Here is a 16,960-nt window from a genome sequence, read left to right as displayed (position 1 = left end):
GGGCTCTACAGGGGGCGATTTTTGGGGAGGGGGGAGGCCCAGAACCAAGAGGAGGTAACACAGGAGAAGGGGACCCCGAGGGTTGGTTTTCTTTTGGGGAGGGGGGGGGACACACTCAGGTTTGTGTCGCTGCACCCCCCACCCCCTCCTTGCAGACCCCCCCCCCCTCGGCCAACCCAGCATCTCCCCCCTCCCCCCATCAATGCCCCCCCCGCCCCCTCCTCAATTCAGGGCCGCCCCTGATTTGGGGGTTTTTGGGGGGGGGGAGGGGGTAAACCAGTTCACAAGGTGGTCCCGAGGGGGTTTGGGGGGGGGGGGTCGTCCCATGGGCACGGGGGGGGCACCCCAAAATCGATCAGTTCATGGAGGGGGGAGCACCCCACTGTGGAACAGCCCATGGAGGAAGACAAAGGGGGGGCTCCCTAGGATGGAACAGCCCATGGGGGGGGGCAGGGGGGCTCCCCATAATGCATCAGTCTGGGTGGGGGGGGGGGCTCCCTGTGGTGTTTTTGGGGAGGGGGGAGCCCCCACAATCCATCAGTCCTGGGGAGGAGCCCCCTGTGGTGTTTTTGGGGGGGCTCCTCATTGTGTTTTGGGGAGGGGGGAGCTCCTTACGATGGATCAGTCCTTGAGGGGGGGGGGGTCCCCACAATGGATCAGTCCTTTAAAGGGGGGGTTCCCCCAATGTTGTTTTTGGGGGATTTCCCCCCAATGTTGTTTTTGGGGGTTTTCCCCCGATGTTTTTTTGGGGGATTTTCCCCGATGTTTTTTTTGGGGGGTTTCCCCCAATGTTTTTTTTGGGGGGGGTTCCCCCCCGCTGTTCTGTCTGTTGTTTTTTTTTGAGGGGGGGGTCCCCGCAGCGGCAGTGTCCGAGGCTCAGTTCTGGGGGGGCGGCGGGGGGGGCGCGGGGGGCATGCCGAAGGGGGGCAGGGCGGGCACCCCCATGCCCATCATGGTGACGAAATTAGAAGGGTCCATGGGGGGGGGCGGCGGGGGGGGGGGGGGGCGCGTACATCAGGCCCCCGGAGCCAGGGGGCGGCGGGGGGGGCGGGGGGGCCCCGGGGGGCAGCGGGGGCTGTACCCCGGGGGGCAAAGGCACCATGGAGGGGCTGCCGGGGAGCGGGGGGGCCCCCGAAGAAGCCGCCCCCCCCCCCGCCGCACCCCCCCCCGCCTGCTGCTGCCAGGGAGGGAGGGAGGCGCTGCCAGCGCTCGTGGTGGTCGTCGTATCTGCGGGAAAGAAGGGGTTAATTAGCGCCGGGGGGGGTCATTATTTATATTATTTATATATATAATATTTATATTATTAATATTATTTAATTAAATTAATAATTAAAGAGAGGGGGGGTTATTTAATTCATGCTAAGGGGGATTCCTGAGAAGGAGTGGGGGGGGGCGTGGCCCAGCTGATGCCATGGGGTGATTAAAGGTGGGGGTTAATTAAGGGTAGGGGGTTAAGGAGGGGGGGGTTAATTAGGGGTTGGGGGGAATAAAGGGGGACAGGGACCCCCCCGCCCCCTCTGGTGCAGGGAATCCCTAAATGGAACAAGAACCACCCCCACCAGGGCCCACACAGGGTGTGAGTTAATTAGCAGGGTATTAATTAATGCTAAAATTCTCATTTGTGGGGGGACAACCCCCTCTCTTTCCCATCCACCACAAGGAACCAACCCCCCCCACTTCCCTCAGGGTAACAGGAAATGACTCAAACCCGTGAAACAACCCCAAAATCCCTCTTGACAACCACGACCCCCCCCCCCCCCCCAAAAAAAAAACCAAATCCCCCGGGGGTCTCCCCCAGACTCACTTTGCTGCCAGGGCAAGGGGGTGCTGCTGCTGCTGGGGGGCGGCGGCGGCTGCTGCTGCCAGGGAGGGAGGGGGCCGGAGGGGGGGGGCGGCTGCCCACCGGGCGGGGGGGGTGGCGGGGGCAGCATACCCAGCGGCGGCGGCATCATACCTGGGGGGGCAAAAACGGGGGGGTCTGGGGGTGTCCAGACAGGCGGTGAGAGGGGTGTGGTATTGGGGAGGGGGAAATTGGGGTGCCAGGATGGCCAGTGACAGAGGTATTATTTTGGGGAGGGGGAAATTGGGGGGTTGGGTGAAATTGGGGTGTCAGGACAGTCAATGACAGAGATATTTTATTGGGGAGGGGGAAATTGGGGGGGTCTGGGTGAAATTGGGGTGCCAGGAGAGCCAGTGACATATATTTTACTGGGGAGGGGGAAATTGGGGGTCCAGACAGGCAGTGAGAGGGGTGTTGTATTGGGGAGGGGGAAACTGGGGGGGTTCAGGGGGAAATTTGGGGTGCCAGGACAGTCAATGACACAGATGTTTTATTGGGGAGGGGAAAATTTGGGTGCCGGGAGAGCCAGTGACAGAGATATTTTATTGGGGAGGGGGAAATTGGGGGGGGTCAGGGGGAATTTGGGGTGTCAGGACAGTCAGTGACAGAGATATTTTATTGGGGAGGGGGAAATTCGGGGTGTTATGGGGAATTTGGGGGTCAGGGAGGTGTGGGTAAGGGTTTTAGGGGGTTTATTTTGGGGGAGGGTCTCACCTTTTCCCTGGTGCAGGCGATAGACCCCAGAGCCCACCGGCGCATTTCCCAGGTACTGATCTTGAGGGAATGAGAGACCGTGGCCTTAGGGATGGGGGGGACCCCCTCCCACCCCCCAAAAACCACAGCCCCACCCCCAAAAACACAGCCCCAAACCCCCAAAAACACAGCCCCAAACCCCCAAAAACACAGCCCCAAAAAAACCCCTGGGAAATTAAGTGTTAAACTCCCCCTTTGAACCCCAAAATCCTCACCACATCCCCAAATCCATTCACTCCTCACCCCCAAAATCCTCCCCCCCACCCCAAAATCTTCTCAGGTTGATGTTAAAGATGCCAAAAAGAAGCCAAACCCCCCCTTTTTAACCCCAAAATCCCCTCCCCGCCCCAAATTTCTCACCAAACCTCCCCTGCTCCCCAGTTAGGGGGAGGGTCGAAGCACCAAATCCCCCCCTTTTCACCCCCAAAATCCCCTTTTTCCTCCCCAAATCCCCCTCCCCAGCCAGGATCGTCCGTACCCATGTGGTGGGGGCCGGGGTGCCCCGGGGGGTGCGGCCCCCCCCCCATAGGGGGGTGGTGGGGCTGCATCCATGGGGGGGGCCCGTTGGGGGTGTGCTGCAGGGGGTGCCCCCCGTGCCCCCCACCCATGCCGGCCATGGGGTGGGGGAAGCTGTGGGGACCCCCAGGCCCCCCCGGCCCCCCGTGCAGCCCGTGGTAGGGGCGGTTCTCCGACGGCGCTGAGCTCATCCAGGGGGGGCGGCTCTGGGAGGGGCAAAAAAGGGGGTCAGGGGGGGTTTGGGGGGGTCAGGGGGGTTTGGGGGGGGGTCAGGGGGGTTTGGGTGGGGTTTGGGGGGCTCTGGGGGGGTCTTTGTGGGGTTCTGAGGGGACAGAGATCGTGGGGGGGGTGGCTCTGGGAGGGGCAAAAAAGGGTCAGGGAGAATTTGGGGGGTCAGGGAGGTTTGGGGGAGTCAGGGACGGGGGTCCAGGAGCATCTGTGGGGTCAGGGGGGGCTGGAGGTTATCGGGGGGGGGGCAAATCTGTAGGGAGGGGGGGCTGGAGGGTGACAGGGGGTTTTGGGGGGTCACTCACAGGAGGGGTCAGTGCGGGGGTGGATGTGAGGATTTTGGGGGGGTCCCAGAGGTATTTTGGGGGGTGTCACTGAGTGGGGAAGGCACTGCTCCCACACCTGACCAGGTGAGGATGAGGGGCAGATTTTGGGGTGTTTCAGGCGATTCTGGGGGTTCCCAGAGATGCTTTTTTGGTGGGGAGGTCACTCAGGTGTTCCCACACCTGACCAGGTGAGGATGAGGGGCAGAATTTGGGGTGTTTCAGTTGATTCTGGGGGTTCCCAGAGGTGGTATTTTTGGGGTGTCACTCAGTGGGGAGGGCACTGCTCCCACACCTGACCAGGTGAGAATGAAGGGCTGATTTTGGGGTGTTTCAGGTGAGCTCTGGGGGTTCCAGAGGTGTTTTTTTTGGGGTGTCACTCAGTGGGGAGGGCACTGCTCCCACACCTGACCAGGTGAGAATGAAGGGCTGATTTTGGGGTGTTTCAGGTGAGCTCTGGGGGCTCCCAGAGGTGTTTTTTTTGGGGTGTCACTCACCGGGGGGGGCTGCCCCCCAGCCTGGCTGGCTGCACGGTGGCTGCTGGACAAGGGGCTGTTGTTGTGGGCGGCGTTGGAGCTCACGGACACCGGAGCCTCGCCCAGCTCGGCCATGAGGGACAGGTACTCCTTGTCCATCCGTGCCTTGTCCTGCGCCGACTGCGGGTCCCCGGGCCTGCCAAGGGTGGGGCACGGTGAGGCTGCACCCCCAAAATCCTCCCCAAAATCCTCCCCCAAACCCAACCCTGGGGGTGCCCTAAGAAAAGTTCTGGGGGATTCCAGAGGGGCTTGAGAACGATTTAAAAGTATTTCGTGGGGTTTTGGGGAAATCTCAGGGAGATTAGCAGGATCCCCAAGGGGGTTTTGAGGACTTGGTGGATTCCCAGGGAAGTTTAGGGAGGATTTTGAGGGTTTGGGGAGATCTCAAGGCTGATTTAGGGAATCTCAAGGTTTGAGATCTCAGAGATTGAAGGAACATTTGGAGGAAATTGAGGGAGCATCTCAGGCAGAGTATCTCAAAAAATTGTGAGGATCTCAGGAAGATCTGGTCGGTTTTTGGGGGGACATTTAGGGAACCCCAGGAAGATCTGGGGGTTTATTTTGGGGGTCACCTGGCAAACTTGCAGTCGGAGGCGATGTGCCCGGCCCCGCCGCACTTGGTGCACACCGTGGTGTTGGTGATGCTGCGAGTCTCAGTGCTCTGCCACGGCCTCAGGATCCTGGGCAGGGCACACAAGGGTTATTTGGGGGGCTCAGGGGATTATCCTTGAATTAATTAAGGGGTGATGGGACCCCTCTGACCTGTTGTCGTCCTCCCGCAGGGTCCCGTTGAGCCGCGCCAGCTCCCGCAGCTGCATCTTGCGCAGATCGTTCTGGTCCTCGGGGGTCTCGATGCCCTGCTTCAGGATGTTCCTGATCTGGGGGGCACAGGGGGTGTGAGACGGGGGGGGGCTGCACCTCCAGACCCCCCAAAAACACCCCTTGGGGACACCCCCGAACCTGCTCCACGGCTTTCTTGACGTTCTCCATGGTGTTGGCGGTGACGAGGGCGTGCAGGGGCTCGTCCTCGCCCGGCAGCATCTGCCCGTCCTTGCGGCCCACCTTGCCCTCCTTCACCGAGCCCTTGCCCCTGATCATGATCTTGGCATTGCACTCCTTCTCGATGTTCTTCAGCGTGTTCCCCCTGGGAACGGGGCACCAGGAGCCCGAGGTCAGGCGGGGAGCAGCGGGGGACGCTCGGAGCCCGCCCGTCCTCCAGCCTCGCCTCGGCTTGTGATCCCTCCCCGTGCTCTGCTTGGCAGTTTTGGGGGGGTCCCACACCCAGGCTGGGGTGAGTGGGGGGACCTTGGCTCATCAGGAGCTCTTTATGGACACGGGGGTGTCGTTAAACAGCTCTGTGTTAATTAGGGGGGGGTTGTGGGGCGGTGGGAGGACAAGGGGGGTCACCCAGACTGGGACGCTGCGGGTGTGGGATGGGGACCCAGCAGCACCTCGGTGTCTTCAGCGACTCCCCAAGTTCCTGGGGTGAATCTGAGGGAGGGGGATCCCCGCAGCCCCCCAGGATCTCGGGGTGCCTACCTGGGCCCGATGAGGAGCCCCACAAAGTTGATCTCGGGGTACTCATCCTGCGGGATCATCACCTTGTCGCTCACCCGCGTCGCTGGCGGCCTGAGCAAGGACAAAAATCAGGGTGGGGGGGGAGATCAAACCCTCGGGGGAGCCCCAAACTGGGCGGAATCAGCCCCAAATCAGGGGTGTGGGGGGGGGATGGTCCCTCCTCACTTGTAGTCAGCTGGGGGCTTGAAGTCGGGGTTCAGGGCCACCATCTCGGTGATGAGGTTGTGCCTCTCCTCCTCCAGCTTCTTGCGCGTGCGGAACTCCCGCGTGTTCAGGCGCTTCCCCTCGCTGTTGTAGATGGGCTCCGGGGAGGGGGACCTGCTCCGGGGGGTGGAGGGGTCACTGGCAGGCCCCCAGACCCCTCGGGGGAGGGGGGGCTGTACCCCCAGAACCCCCTCCCCAACCCTCCCAGCCCCCGGGTGTGGGGGGGTCTTCCCTCCCCTCGCTGCTGGCGATGGGCAGGGGGATGTGGAGGGGTGGGGAGGGGTCACCCGGGGTTAGGACCCCTTTGGGGGTGTGTGTGTGTGGAGGGGGGGGTTTGCACCCCCCCAAAAACCCCCTCCCCAAACCACCACAACCCTCCCCCCGCCCATCGCCACCCCCTGCCACTGCCCCCACTCACCCCCAGGAGGGGATAATTGCAGGGGGGGGGGGGAGCGTTAATTAGTGCCTAATTAAGGCCAGCAGAGCGCAGCCCTCCCCCTCCCCAAACCAGCGGCCTCTCTTTGCCCGTTTCTCTGCGGTTTGGCCTCTGCTGGGTCAGGGTTTGGCCCCTTTGTCCCCGGTTTTGTTGTTTCTCCCTGGCTTTGCCCCGTTCCTGCTCCTTTTCTCCCTGGTTGTGCCCGGTTCTCCCCCGGTTTTTGCCCAATTTCCCGGTTTCTAGGAGGAAAAGGTCCCTGTCTGGGGGGGCCACGTGGCTTTGGCAGCCCCGGAGGGAAGAGTCAAGGTCGCTTGAGCTGAGCCGTGTCGGGGTGAGAAAATCAGATTATGATTAAAAATCAGAATTATCAGCGAGGAAGGAAAAAAATAAAAAAAATAAAAAATAATAATAAAAAAAAAAAAGAGTCAGAATCGCTCGGGTTTGGTTAAATAGGCCCTTGGCTCCCCTCCCCCCCCAAAATAGCGAATTTTGGCAGCGGCTGCAAGAAGGGAAGAGATTAAGGCGGATCCTCCAAAAACAGCCGGCGCGGGCGACAGTCGAACCTGCCCCCGGTTTGGGGGGAAAAAGCGACTTTTCGGGGTTGGCAGCAGCCGGGTCCTCGGTGGAACTGCGACGTCACTGTCCCCGCTCGTGATTAATCGTTAATTCATTAATTAATTCCCCCCCCCAAACCAGCGCTAACGACGCCGCAGCGGGGGAGCGGCCTCGGCCCGGGGCGCTGCAGGAGCAAGGCTGGGTTAGCGCGGGGGGCCTGCGCCCCCCCAAACCTGGGAGACCCCCAAAACCTGGGGCTGTGGGGGGGGTGGGGGGGATGTGACCCCTAAAACCTGGGGGGCCGGAGGGTGTCCCCCTCCCCCCCGGTCCTGGGACTCGGGAGAGCCCCCCCGGCCACCACGGGGGTGAGGAGGGACCCCCGAAAGGTGAGGGACCCCCGAAAGGTGAGGGACCCCCGAAAGGTGAGGGATCCCTGAGGACACAGGGACCCCCCCGGGGTTGGGGACCCCTGGAAGGTGAGGGACCCCCACAGAGCTGGGGACCCCCCTCCCCAAAGCTGGGGTCTCTGAGGGGTGAGGGTCCCCCCTTTATGGGTGAGAGGGACCCCGTCCTGCCCTGCCACAGAAAAATGGGGCCAAAACAGGTGGAAAAGGTGAAGAGAGGGAGTGGAGGGGAGAATTTGGCCCCTTGCAGGGACAACGGCAGCTCTGCCCCCCCCCAGCAGAGCCAAATTGGGGTGCAAAGTGGGGGGAAAGGAGAGGGAAAAGGGGGTGCAGTGGGGCCGGAGCCTCGTTAAGCCCTCAGAGCTCATTAAGCCGCCAGCACGGGTCGTTAATCCGCAGCTAACGAGGCCCAGGCTGGGCTCAGAGAGCAGCACCCCCAAAACTCAGGAGAAACACCCCAAATTGGGGAGGGGGTTTAGAACAGCACCCCCAAATCCAGGGGGGGGAAACGGGGGGGGGGGGTCCCGACCTGTCCTGGGGAGGGGGAGGGGCACACCCAGGGGTCTCCCGTGCGCTGCTTGCGGCTCACGGGGGGGCCCAGGGGGGGTGCCCAGGTCTGGGGGGGCCCGGGGGGGTGCCCGGGGGGGCAGGGGGGGGAGGTCCCGACCTGTCCTCGGGGTTAGGGGGGATGCCCAGGTCTCCCGTGCGCAGTTTGCGGGTCAGGTCTTCGATCTGCAGTTGCACTGGAAGGAACCCGGTCCCGGAGAGGTGAGAGAGACACAGTTACAAAACACCCACATTTTACCCACCCCTCAAAAAAAAATAAAAAAATAAAAATAATCAAAATAAAACATTCCTCCCCCAAAAATCCTCCTGCCCCAGCTCAGCTTGGCCAGGTTTTAAAACTCTTTTTTTTTTTTTGTTTTGTTTTGTTTTTTTCTACCTACACCGGCTCCATGGCACCAAAACCAGGCATTACTGCCCTAAAACCAAATGGTTACGGTGAGAAAAAGCAGGTGTTGTTACCTAAAATCGACATTATTAGCAGAAAAATACACCTTCTTAGCAATAACAGCAGGTTATTACCCCCAAAAAAACACATTGTTACCCCAAAAAACAGGTTATTACCAAAAAAAGCGGGTTATCACAAAAGAAAAAAATCACATTGTTATCAAAAAAATCACAGGATTACCCAAAAAAAGCACATTATTACCATTATTCCTGGCATTCTTATGGAAAATCTAAAGATTGTTATCATAAAACCAGACATTATTACCTAAAATAGAAGATTATCAGTCATAAAAAAAGACATTATTTCCTAAAATACCACACTGTTACCTAAAATGTGAGATTATTACTACAGAGGATAAACGTTATTACCTAAAGCAACCACAGTTTTATCTAAAACAACCACAATTTTACCTAAAACGAGAGATTATTCCTAAAAAATTAGACATTGCCTAAAATAACCACATTATTGCTCAAAACGCATGACTATTACTAAAAAAAGCAACTGTTATTACCTAGAACGGGAGATGTAATCAAACACAATCATTATTACCTAAAGCACCTGATTATTACTAAAAATAAAGGTTATCAAAGGAACATTGTTACCTCAAAACACACAATAACACCTAAAAATACGTTATTACCAAAAAATGAAAGCGGTTAACCAAGAGATTGTTGCATTAAAGTCATACATTTTTCACCTAAACCTACAAATTATTGCCCAAAATTGCAAGTTTTGGCTTGATTAATATCCTCCAAATCCCAGGGGGGTTCTGACCCCAAACCGGGGGTGGTTTCTGACCCCAAATTCCCCAGATTTAATCCAAAATTTGGAGCTGGTACCGATAAGAGTATGGGGGTTCTAAGCCCAAATCCTGGAGGTTTAGCTCCAGAATCTCGAGGGGGTTCTGACCCCTAACCAGGGGTGCTTCTGACCCCAATCCCAGGGGATTTTTAACCCAAAAACCTTTAATTTCTGACCCCAAAATCCCGTTTTCCCCCCAGTGTGGGCGCGCTCCTGCCCGCACCTCATCCTCGGGGTGGTGGGTGAAGGAACCTGAGCCCAAAGCTCGTGTTCTGAGCCCAACCCCGGGGCCGGTGATCCCCAAAACCGCTGCTTTTCCCCCCAAAACCGTTACCGATGTAGGCGCGCTCCTGCTCGCGCGTCAGCCCGGGCGGGATCACCGTGGGCATCCCCGGGATCACGGTCTTCTGCTCCAGCGAGTCCTGGTTCCAGCGGCTGCGCTTCCGCTTCCGCGGGAAATCTGGGGGGAAAACGCCGCGATTTGGGCAAATCTGGGGGGAAAACGCCGCGATTTGGGCAAATCTGCCACTACAGAGCCACCCTGAGGGGCAGCGGGGACGGGGGGGAATGTCACTTATGGGGTTTTAGGGGGATCTGGGAGGTGTTTTGGGGGGTCCCAAAGAAGCCCCGTCCCTACAGGGAGGATGTGGGGGGGTCGCTGTCCCTGACAGGGGGTCCGGGGGTGTTTTGGGGGGAAGCTCCGTGCCCTGGGGGGGGTTTGGGGTCCCGTTCCAAGGGCTCCCCCCGCCTCCACCTTGGCCTCGCGTGTCCCGACACGTGTCCCGGCCGGCGGGGGGGGTGGAAGGGGACGAGGGGGGGTTGGAAGCGGCGGGACCCTCCCCCGTGCTGGGGGGATCAGAGACCCCCAAATCGGGGGGGGTTATAACGCGGGGACCCCCAAGTTGGGGGTCTTACAAGGCGGAGATCCGCAAGTTGGGAGAATTAAAATCCGCGGACCCCCGAGAGTTGGGGGGGGGTTCTAACCCGGGGGCGCCCCCCAAACCCTCCTCATGTGCCCCCCTCCCCGGGCTGCGCTTCCTCCCGGGGGTCCCCAAAACGCCCCCCACCCTTCGAACCCCGGTATCCCCCCCAAACCCGAGCCGTACCTGCCCTCCGGGGCTTGTGTGCGGCTCCCGCCCGTCCCCCCGCATCTCCCGGCCCGGCGCCCGCGCCCCCCGCGCCCTCCTCGGGCCGCGGCTGCTGCGGGGCCCCCGCGGGCTGGGGGGGAGCGGCGGGGGCGGCCGGCGGAGCCCCGGCGGGGGCCGCGGGTGGGTCATGGCCGGGCGGCGGCGACGGGAAGCGGAACTGCCCGTAGGGAGCGGCGGGCGGCGGCTGAGGGGCCGCGGGGCCGCCCGGGGGCTGCGGGGCCGCGGGGCCGCCCGGGGCCTGCGCAGGCGGAGGTGGCGGCGGCGGCGGCTGCGCCGGTGGCTGCGGCTGCGGAGGTGGCGGAGGCGGCGGCGGAGGAGGCGGTGGAGGCGGCAGCGCCGCGAAAGGGAAAGCGGCGGCGGCCATGGGGGCGCGAGGGGCGGCGGGGCCGGGAGCGGGGCCGGGCTGGGCCGCGCTCGCCCCGGTCGCCATAGAACGGCCCCCGCGCGGCCTTCGCGAACCTTCCACGCCGCTGCGCCGCGCGCGCCGCGCTGATTGGCCGCGCCGCGCGTCGCTCAACTGAAGCGCGCGCCGCGATTGGTTGAAGGAGCTGCCCGTCAATGATGCGACCGCGACGATTGGCCAGCGGGCGGAAGGGAAGGCGGGGACGGGCGCTGTGGCGCTGGCGACGGGGATTGGCTGGCGGGAGCGTCGCTCAGGCGGAACGCGGGGGAGGGGGAGGCAAGAAGGGCGAGCCGTGATTGGGTGGCGCGGCGGAGGACGGGACCCGCCTCAGGGGCTCCGCCGCCATTGGCAGCGCAATGCCCCGCCCCGCGCCCCCGGACGGGGACAGCGGGAGACCCCGTGCCGGGCGAGAGTGACATTCGCAGCAGACTTTGGTCGGGCGCCTCTGATTGGCTGCCACCGCTGTCGCTCAGAGAAGACTCGCGCTGATTGGTGGAGGCGGGATTGGAGGGCGGGCGGGAGAGCGGCCCGCCAAAACCTCTCGCGAAGCATCGCGGGAGTTCGCCCACGCGCGGAGCATCATGGGAGCCGCCCCCTCAGCCGGGTCCGTCCCCCCCCTCACCCCCCAAAAAACCAGGAGAAGCAGCTCGGTGAAACCAACGACACTTTATTATTAATTATTTAATCGTTTCCCCCTCATCCGGGCTCTTGGAATTCCCCTCCGGGCTCTTTCCATTCCCCACCAAAATCCGGGACCCCCCCAAAGTCCGTTCTGAGGGTCCCAAAGGCCTCGTGTTGAGCACCCCAAAACTGAGCTGTGCCCCCCTCCCCAAAATCCTCTGCCTGAGCCTCCCCCCTGCTCCCCAAATCCCCTTCTAAAGCCCCTGAGCCCCCCCAAATCTTCCAGCCCATTGTACCCCCCAGCCCCTGTCCTGCCCTTATTCCACCCCAAATTCCCCCATTCCCATTTTGGGGAGAGTCCTTTTTTCTGGAACCTGTTGAGAAAGGGGAAGCTGCACCTGGGGCAGGTCCAGGCTGGAATCTGGGGATTTTTGGGGATCCCTATGACGCTTTCCAGGATCTCCTGAGGAAGGGCAGGATGGGCACTGGGTCTCCCTGGGATTTTTTGGGGTCCCTAAGTGGTTCTGGGGTGACCCCAGAAGATTTTTTTCTGGAGTTTGTTGAGAGAGGGTTGGAGTGGCTGCACCTGGGGCAGGTTCGAGCTGGGATTTTGAGATTTTTGGGGGAATCCCTGTGAACTTTTCTGGGATCTCCTGAGGAAGGGCAGGAGGGCTCACTGCATCTCCCAGGGATTTTTTGGGGTTCCTAACCGGTTTGGGGCGCCCACTGAGAAAGGCCAAGACGCGGCTGCACACCCCGGGCAGCTCTAACGCCGGGATTTTGGGATTTTTGGGGATCCCTATGAACCTTTACGGGGTCTCTTGAGGAAGGGCAGGGGGTAAGCGCCGGGGGGGGCTCGGGGGCGGCGCGGCTGCACCTGGGACTGCGCCGTGAGCTGCAGTTTGATGGCGCTGGAATTGACCTTGGCCGCTCGCAGCAGCTCCTTCATCCCCCTCATCTTCTGCGAGCGGAACCGCAGCACCGGCCCTGGCGGGGGGGGCGCGGCCGGGGCCGGCCCGGGGGTCCCAGGGGCCGGGGGGGCCGCAGGGGGAGGTGGTGGGGTCTCCTCTGGCCGGGGGGCGCGGGGAGGGGGGCGGCGCTCGCCGGGTTTTTTGGGGGTGGGCGGCTCCTCGGGTTTGGATTCGCGGCGGGGGCCCCGGCGGCGGCAATCGCGGGGGTCCTCGGGGCCCCCCAAATCCGCCTCGGGGGGGGCAGGGTCCTCTGAGAGCAGGGTCACCTGCTGGCGCACCTGGGGGGACACGGAGAGGCTTTGAGGGTCATGAGGGGACTTAGAGCACACCCAGAGGTTTTTTTGGAGACCCCAAGGAAAATGTGAGGGAGTCCAAAACACGCTCAGGAGCCCCCAAATCCCACGGATATCCCAAAAAGGAGATGGGGGAACCCCACAACTCATTCAGGACCCTCCAAGGAGGACATTGAGGACCCCCCAGAACCCACTCAGGATCCCCCAAAGCCCCAGAACACCCCAAAAAGGAGATGGGGGAACCCAGAACCCACTCAGGACCCTCCAAGGAGGACATGGAGACCCCAGAGCCCACTCAGGACCCCTCACCTGGCCATCAAAGTCACCAAGGAACTGGACAAGGAAGGTGGCCCAACACCCATGCAGGACATGGGAGGGGCTCCCCTGTCCCCAGGACCCCCCCAAAGCCCCAGGGGACCCCCCAAAAGCCTCACCTGGCCATCGAAGCGGCCGAGGGACTGGACGAGGAAGGTGGCCCAGCCCACGTGCAGGACGGGGGTGGGGCTCCCCTCCTCCCACCTGCAGATGCCGTCGTAGAATCGCAGCAGGTGAGCGAAGCACTCGGGGTCCTGCAGGGCTGGGAGACCCCCGGGGGCCCCCTGCGGACCCCCGAGTCAGAGGGGACCCCCAAAAGTGTGGGGGAACCCCACAAACTGGGGGAAGAGCACCCTCACCCCACCACATTGGGAGCTGGGGGGTGTCTGCCAGCGCGGACCCCCAAATTCAGAGCCCTGCAGATGTGAGGGAACCCCGGGCAGAACCCCAAAATACCCCCCACCCCTTTTGTCCTGGGAATATCCCCCCCCTCCCCACTCCAAACAAACCCACCCCAGGCATGGCTCCCCCGCTCAGGGCCCCCTCCCCAAATCCGGGGGTCCCACCTCAGCCCCCGGGGGGGGCTCGGCCGCCGCCTCCTTGAGCAGGTTGGGGATGACGTCGTTGGCCACGTCAAAGAATTCCTTGTAGATCTCCTCGTCCTCACGGCAGTAATTGTAGCTGGGGAGGGGGACAGGGGGGGCTTGGGGGGTGCCCCACAGCCACGGGGATCCCTGAAGGGGACACAGAGCCCACAAAGGACAGGGGGACCCCAAGAATCCAACCCTGGGTGGGGGGCACAGGGCACCCCCAGTCACAGGGGACATATGGAACCCCCCCAAAAAGGGGGGCTGGTGACCCTCAAGTCACTGAACACCCCCCCAACTCCACAGGAGGGAGAAAGCTCCCCCCAGCCCAGGCCAGGGGGAGGAGCAGGACCCCACAGGTAACGCAAGGACCTCCCAGGTACCGCTGGGACCCTCCCAGGACCCCAAATTCCGCCCCCGGAGCCCCCTACTCACTCCTGGATGACAGTGGCCGTGTCAGCCCAGGCCTCCAGGGCCTCCTTGACATTCTTGTTGCGGCAGTGGAAGCCGGCCAGGTACAGGTAGGGGTAGATGTGCTCGTTGTTGTAGTAGGTGCGGGCAGAGTGGATGCCCTGGGGGCGGTGGGGAAGGGTCAGGACACACCTGGGCTCACCTGGCCACACCCCTGAGTCCCCAAAGCCACCCCCCATCGTCACCTGGTGGTACAGGGTGAGGGGGTCGGGTCTGCCGGGGGTGGGCTCCAGCTCCTCCAGGTCGGCCAGGTTCCCCAGCGCCATGGGGTACCTGTGGGGCAGGTGGGGGGCGGCCCCACGGCGGGTTGGGGGGGCCCCAGAGCAGCTTGGGGGGCAGCCCCATGGTGGGTCGGGGGTCCCTCTCACCTGTCCAGGTGCCCCATGTCGTAGAGCAGCCACAGCAGGCGCTGGGGAGAAGAGGAAGGAGAGATGTGGGGGTGGCCCTCACCTGCCCCACACCTGGCACAGCCCCGCCCCACACCTGGCACAGCCCCGCCCCACACCTGCCCCACACCTGCTGCAGCTGCAGCAGCTCCAGGCTGTCGGTGTGGCCATCGATGGACGGGTTGATGGCGCACACCATGAAGGCCACCTCCATGTGCCGTGTGCAGCGCAGGTACGAGCCCTTCAGGTACAGCCAGCTCTGGGGACAGGTGACACAGGTGACATGGGGATGTATCCATCTGTGCCCCCTGCCCAGGTACAGCTCTGGGGACAGGTGACACAGGTGACATGGGGACAGGTCCACCCGTATCCCCATCTGCCCAGCACCCCCTGGAACCCCCCTGTCCCCCATTCTTGTCCTTGTGGGGACCCCCTGTCCTTGTACCCCCATCCCCTGCATCCTCTCAGCCCCCCCTGTGTCCCCACCATCCCCATGACCCCTCCCATGTCCCCACTGTCCCTCTGACCCCCCCAACCCCCATGTCCCCCATACCCTCTCGGCCACCCCGGCCTGCACGGGCTGTCCCCTCCTGTCCTCGTTGCCCTTCCCGTGCCAGGTGACCTCGGCAGTCTGGGACCCCCCGGCCCCAAAGGCCACCCAGGCGTGGTCCTCGCTCAGGGCCAGGTGCACGTCCGGCAGCCCCAGCACCTGGCAGGCCCCCACCACGGCAAAGGCCACACCTGAGCTGTCCAGCTTCGTACCTGGGGGGACACAGGGGGGGTCAGGGACGCACAGACCCGCCCCCCCCCAAACTGTCCCCAAGCAAAGGGACACAGAAATGAGACCCCCCAAGAGTGACAAAGCTGAAGGAGGACACAACACCCACCAGACCCTCGAAACAGGAGCAGCTGAGGCTGCTCCAGGTGGGACCCCAGCCCCACCAACCCCCTTCCCTCAGGACCCCTCCTCACCCGTGATGAAGCTGAAGAGGGACTGGATGTGAGCCCGGTCCTTGAAGTAGGAGCGGCTGAGGCTGTTCCAGATGACATCAGACACTTTCCGGACCAGCTCCCGGGAGGAGCAGCCGTCGGGCCGGGGGTACAGGGACAGATCCACGGCCCCCCGGATCTGCGCCGTGAAACGGGCGTAGAGCGCGGCCACGATGGACAGCTCGGCCACCGGGAAGTACAGCCGGGTCTGGGGGTCTGGCCCGGGCCGCGACTCGAAGGTGAGCCCGGGGACGTTGGTGGGGAGGACACGGTTGACGGCCAGGAAATGTTCCACAAAGCCCAGCACCAGCGAGAGCAGCACCAGGTCGGGCTCGGGCTGCCGCAGCTCGGCCTCGAAGAGCCGCACCACGGCGGCCACGGAGCGGAGCGGGAACAGCGCCTTCTGCCAGGGCTTCAGCCCCATGGTGGGGCCTGGGGGGGAGCCGGGGGTCAGGGGGGGTTAAGGGAGTTATGGGGGGCTCGGGGGATGGAAGAGCTGCCCACAGAGAGCAGCGTTTTCTGCCAGGGTTTCAGCCCCACCGTGGGGAAACGGGGAGGAATAGTGGTGGGGGTCCCAAGGGGAAATGGGGAGGGGGTTATAGGGGGGATTCACAGGGGAAAAATGGGGGTTAAAGAGGGGGGTCCCGGAGCGCCACAGAGCGAGGGGGGAACGGCAGCGTCTGGCGGGGCCCAAACCCATGGGGGGAACTGGGGGCAAATGAGGATTTGGGGGCCCCGGGGGGGCACAGGAGCAGGGGCGGGTGTGGGGCCGGGGGCGCTACAGGGACAGAGAGGGGCTCAAGGCCTGCGGGGCTGTGAGGGGGATTGGGGGGAAGCCCCGCGGCTGAGGCGGCCGGGACGGACCCGCCCCTTCCCGGAACCCCCAAAAGCCGCGGAAACGCTCAGGGACCACCCGAGACCCTCCTCCCAAAACCCCGCCGTGCCGGGGCCCGCCCAGGACCCCCAGACCCTCCCTCAGACCCGGCCCTGACCCCTCCAAAGCGCTCCCGGTCTCGGGACCCCCGCCCGCCCCTCACCGCAGCCGCCGCCGGCGCGGGCAGCGCGGGGCACGACGGGAGTGGGCGGGGCCTGCGCGCGCCGCCGGCCGCGATTGGGCGAGACGTGAGGGTGTAGCTCGATGGGCGTGGTCGCTGTGGGCGTGGTAATGAGGGGGCGGGGCTTGTGCGGTGGGCGTGGTCCCGAGTTCCTCCCGAATCCCCTCGGTTTCACCCCAAAATCCCCCCGATTTCACCCCAAAATGTCTCTCGATTTCACCCCAAAATGCCCCCTGACTTCACCCCCACATGCCCCTCGATTTCACCCCCCAAGTTTCCCCCGATTTCACTCCCAAATCCCCTCGATTTCACCCCGAATCTCCCCACGTCCCCCCGAATCCTGCCCCAGGTACCCCGAATCCTGCCCCAAACCCCCCTCTCACCCCTCAAGTTCCCCCCAAACCCCCTCCCTATCCCCCCCAAATCCTCCCAAGTGCCCAAATCTCCAAAATCCCACCCCAAAATCCCCTCCAGCCCCCACCATCCAGGCAGCGGCGCTGGGGCCGTTCCCCCACATCCTTTATTTGGGGTTCG

The 16,960-nt window shown here is 62.8% G+C and overlaps 2 protein-coding genes across 3 annotated transcripts; both read right to left on the bottom strand.

Moving 5' to 3' along the window:
* Positions 1 to 86: 86 nt before the first annotated feature.
* SF1 (splicing factor 1) lies at positions 87 to 10,781 on the bottom strand. The gene is given in 14 exon segments (XM_086870992.1): positions 87 to 1,005; positions 1,007 to 1,227; positions 1,805 to 1,954; positions 2,555 to 2,614; positions 3,072 to 3,315; positions 4,158 to 4,332; positions 4,769 to 4,876; positions 4,959 to 5,074; positions 5,157 to 5,340; positions 5,736 to 5,825; positions 5,940 to 6,092; positions 8,041 to 8,116; positions 9,521 to 9,646; positions 10,293 to 10,781. Coding segments are annotated over 14 exon segments (2,304 nt in total). The 5' UTR covers positions 10,765 to 10,781; the 3' UTR covers positions 87 to 876.
* Positions 10,782 to 11,607: 826 nt separating this feature from the next.
* MEN1 (menin 1) lies at positions 11,608 to 16,452 on the bottom strand. Of its 2 annotated transcripts, none has more exons than XM_086871010.1 (10): positions 16,409 to 16,452; positions 15,354 to 15,803; positions 14,935 to 15,143; positions 14,512 to 14,640; positions 14,364 to 14,404; positions 14,181 to 14,268; positions 13,960 to 14,096; positions 13,504 to 13,618; positions 13,057 to 13,221; positions 11,608 to 12,607 (listed from the first exon to the last, which is right to left on the bottom strand). In XM_086871010.1, exons 2-10 carry the CDS (start codon positions 15,793 to 15,795, stop codon positions 12,158 to 12,160), a joined length of 1,776 nt encoding a protein of 591 aa, XP_086727136.1. In that variant the 5' UTR covers positions 15,796 to 15,803; positions 16,409 to 16,452; the 3' UTR covers positions 11,608 to 12,157. The 2 variants fall into 2 exon arrangements, with proteins under 2 accessions (XP_086727136.1, XP_086727137.1); XM_086871011.1 differs by having other exon boundaries at positions 16,364 to 16,416.
* Between the last annotated feature and the right edge of the window lie 508 nt (positions 16,453 to 16,960).

Source organism: Cyanistes caeruleus, chromosome 34 (assembly GCF_971803275.1).
Source record: "Cyanistes caeruleus chromosome 34, bCyaCae1.hap1.1, whole genome shotgun sequence".
NCBI classification, from domain to species: Eukaryota; Metazoa; Chordata; class Aves; order Passeriformes; family Paridae; genus Cyanistes; species Cyanistes caeruleus.
The sequence above is the reverse complement of the archived record's forward strand: the minus strand, read 5'-3'. Positions and strand labels throughout refer to the sequence as shown.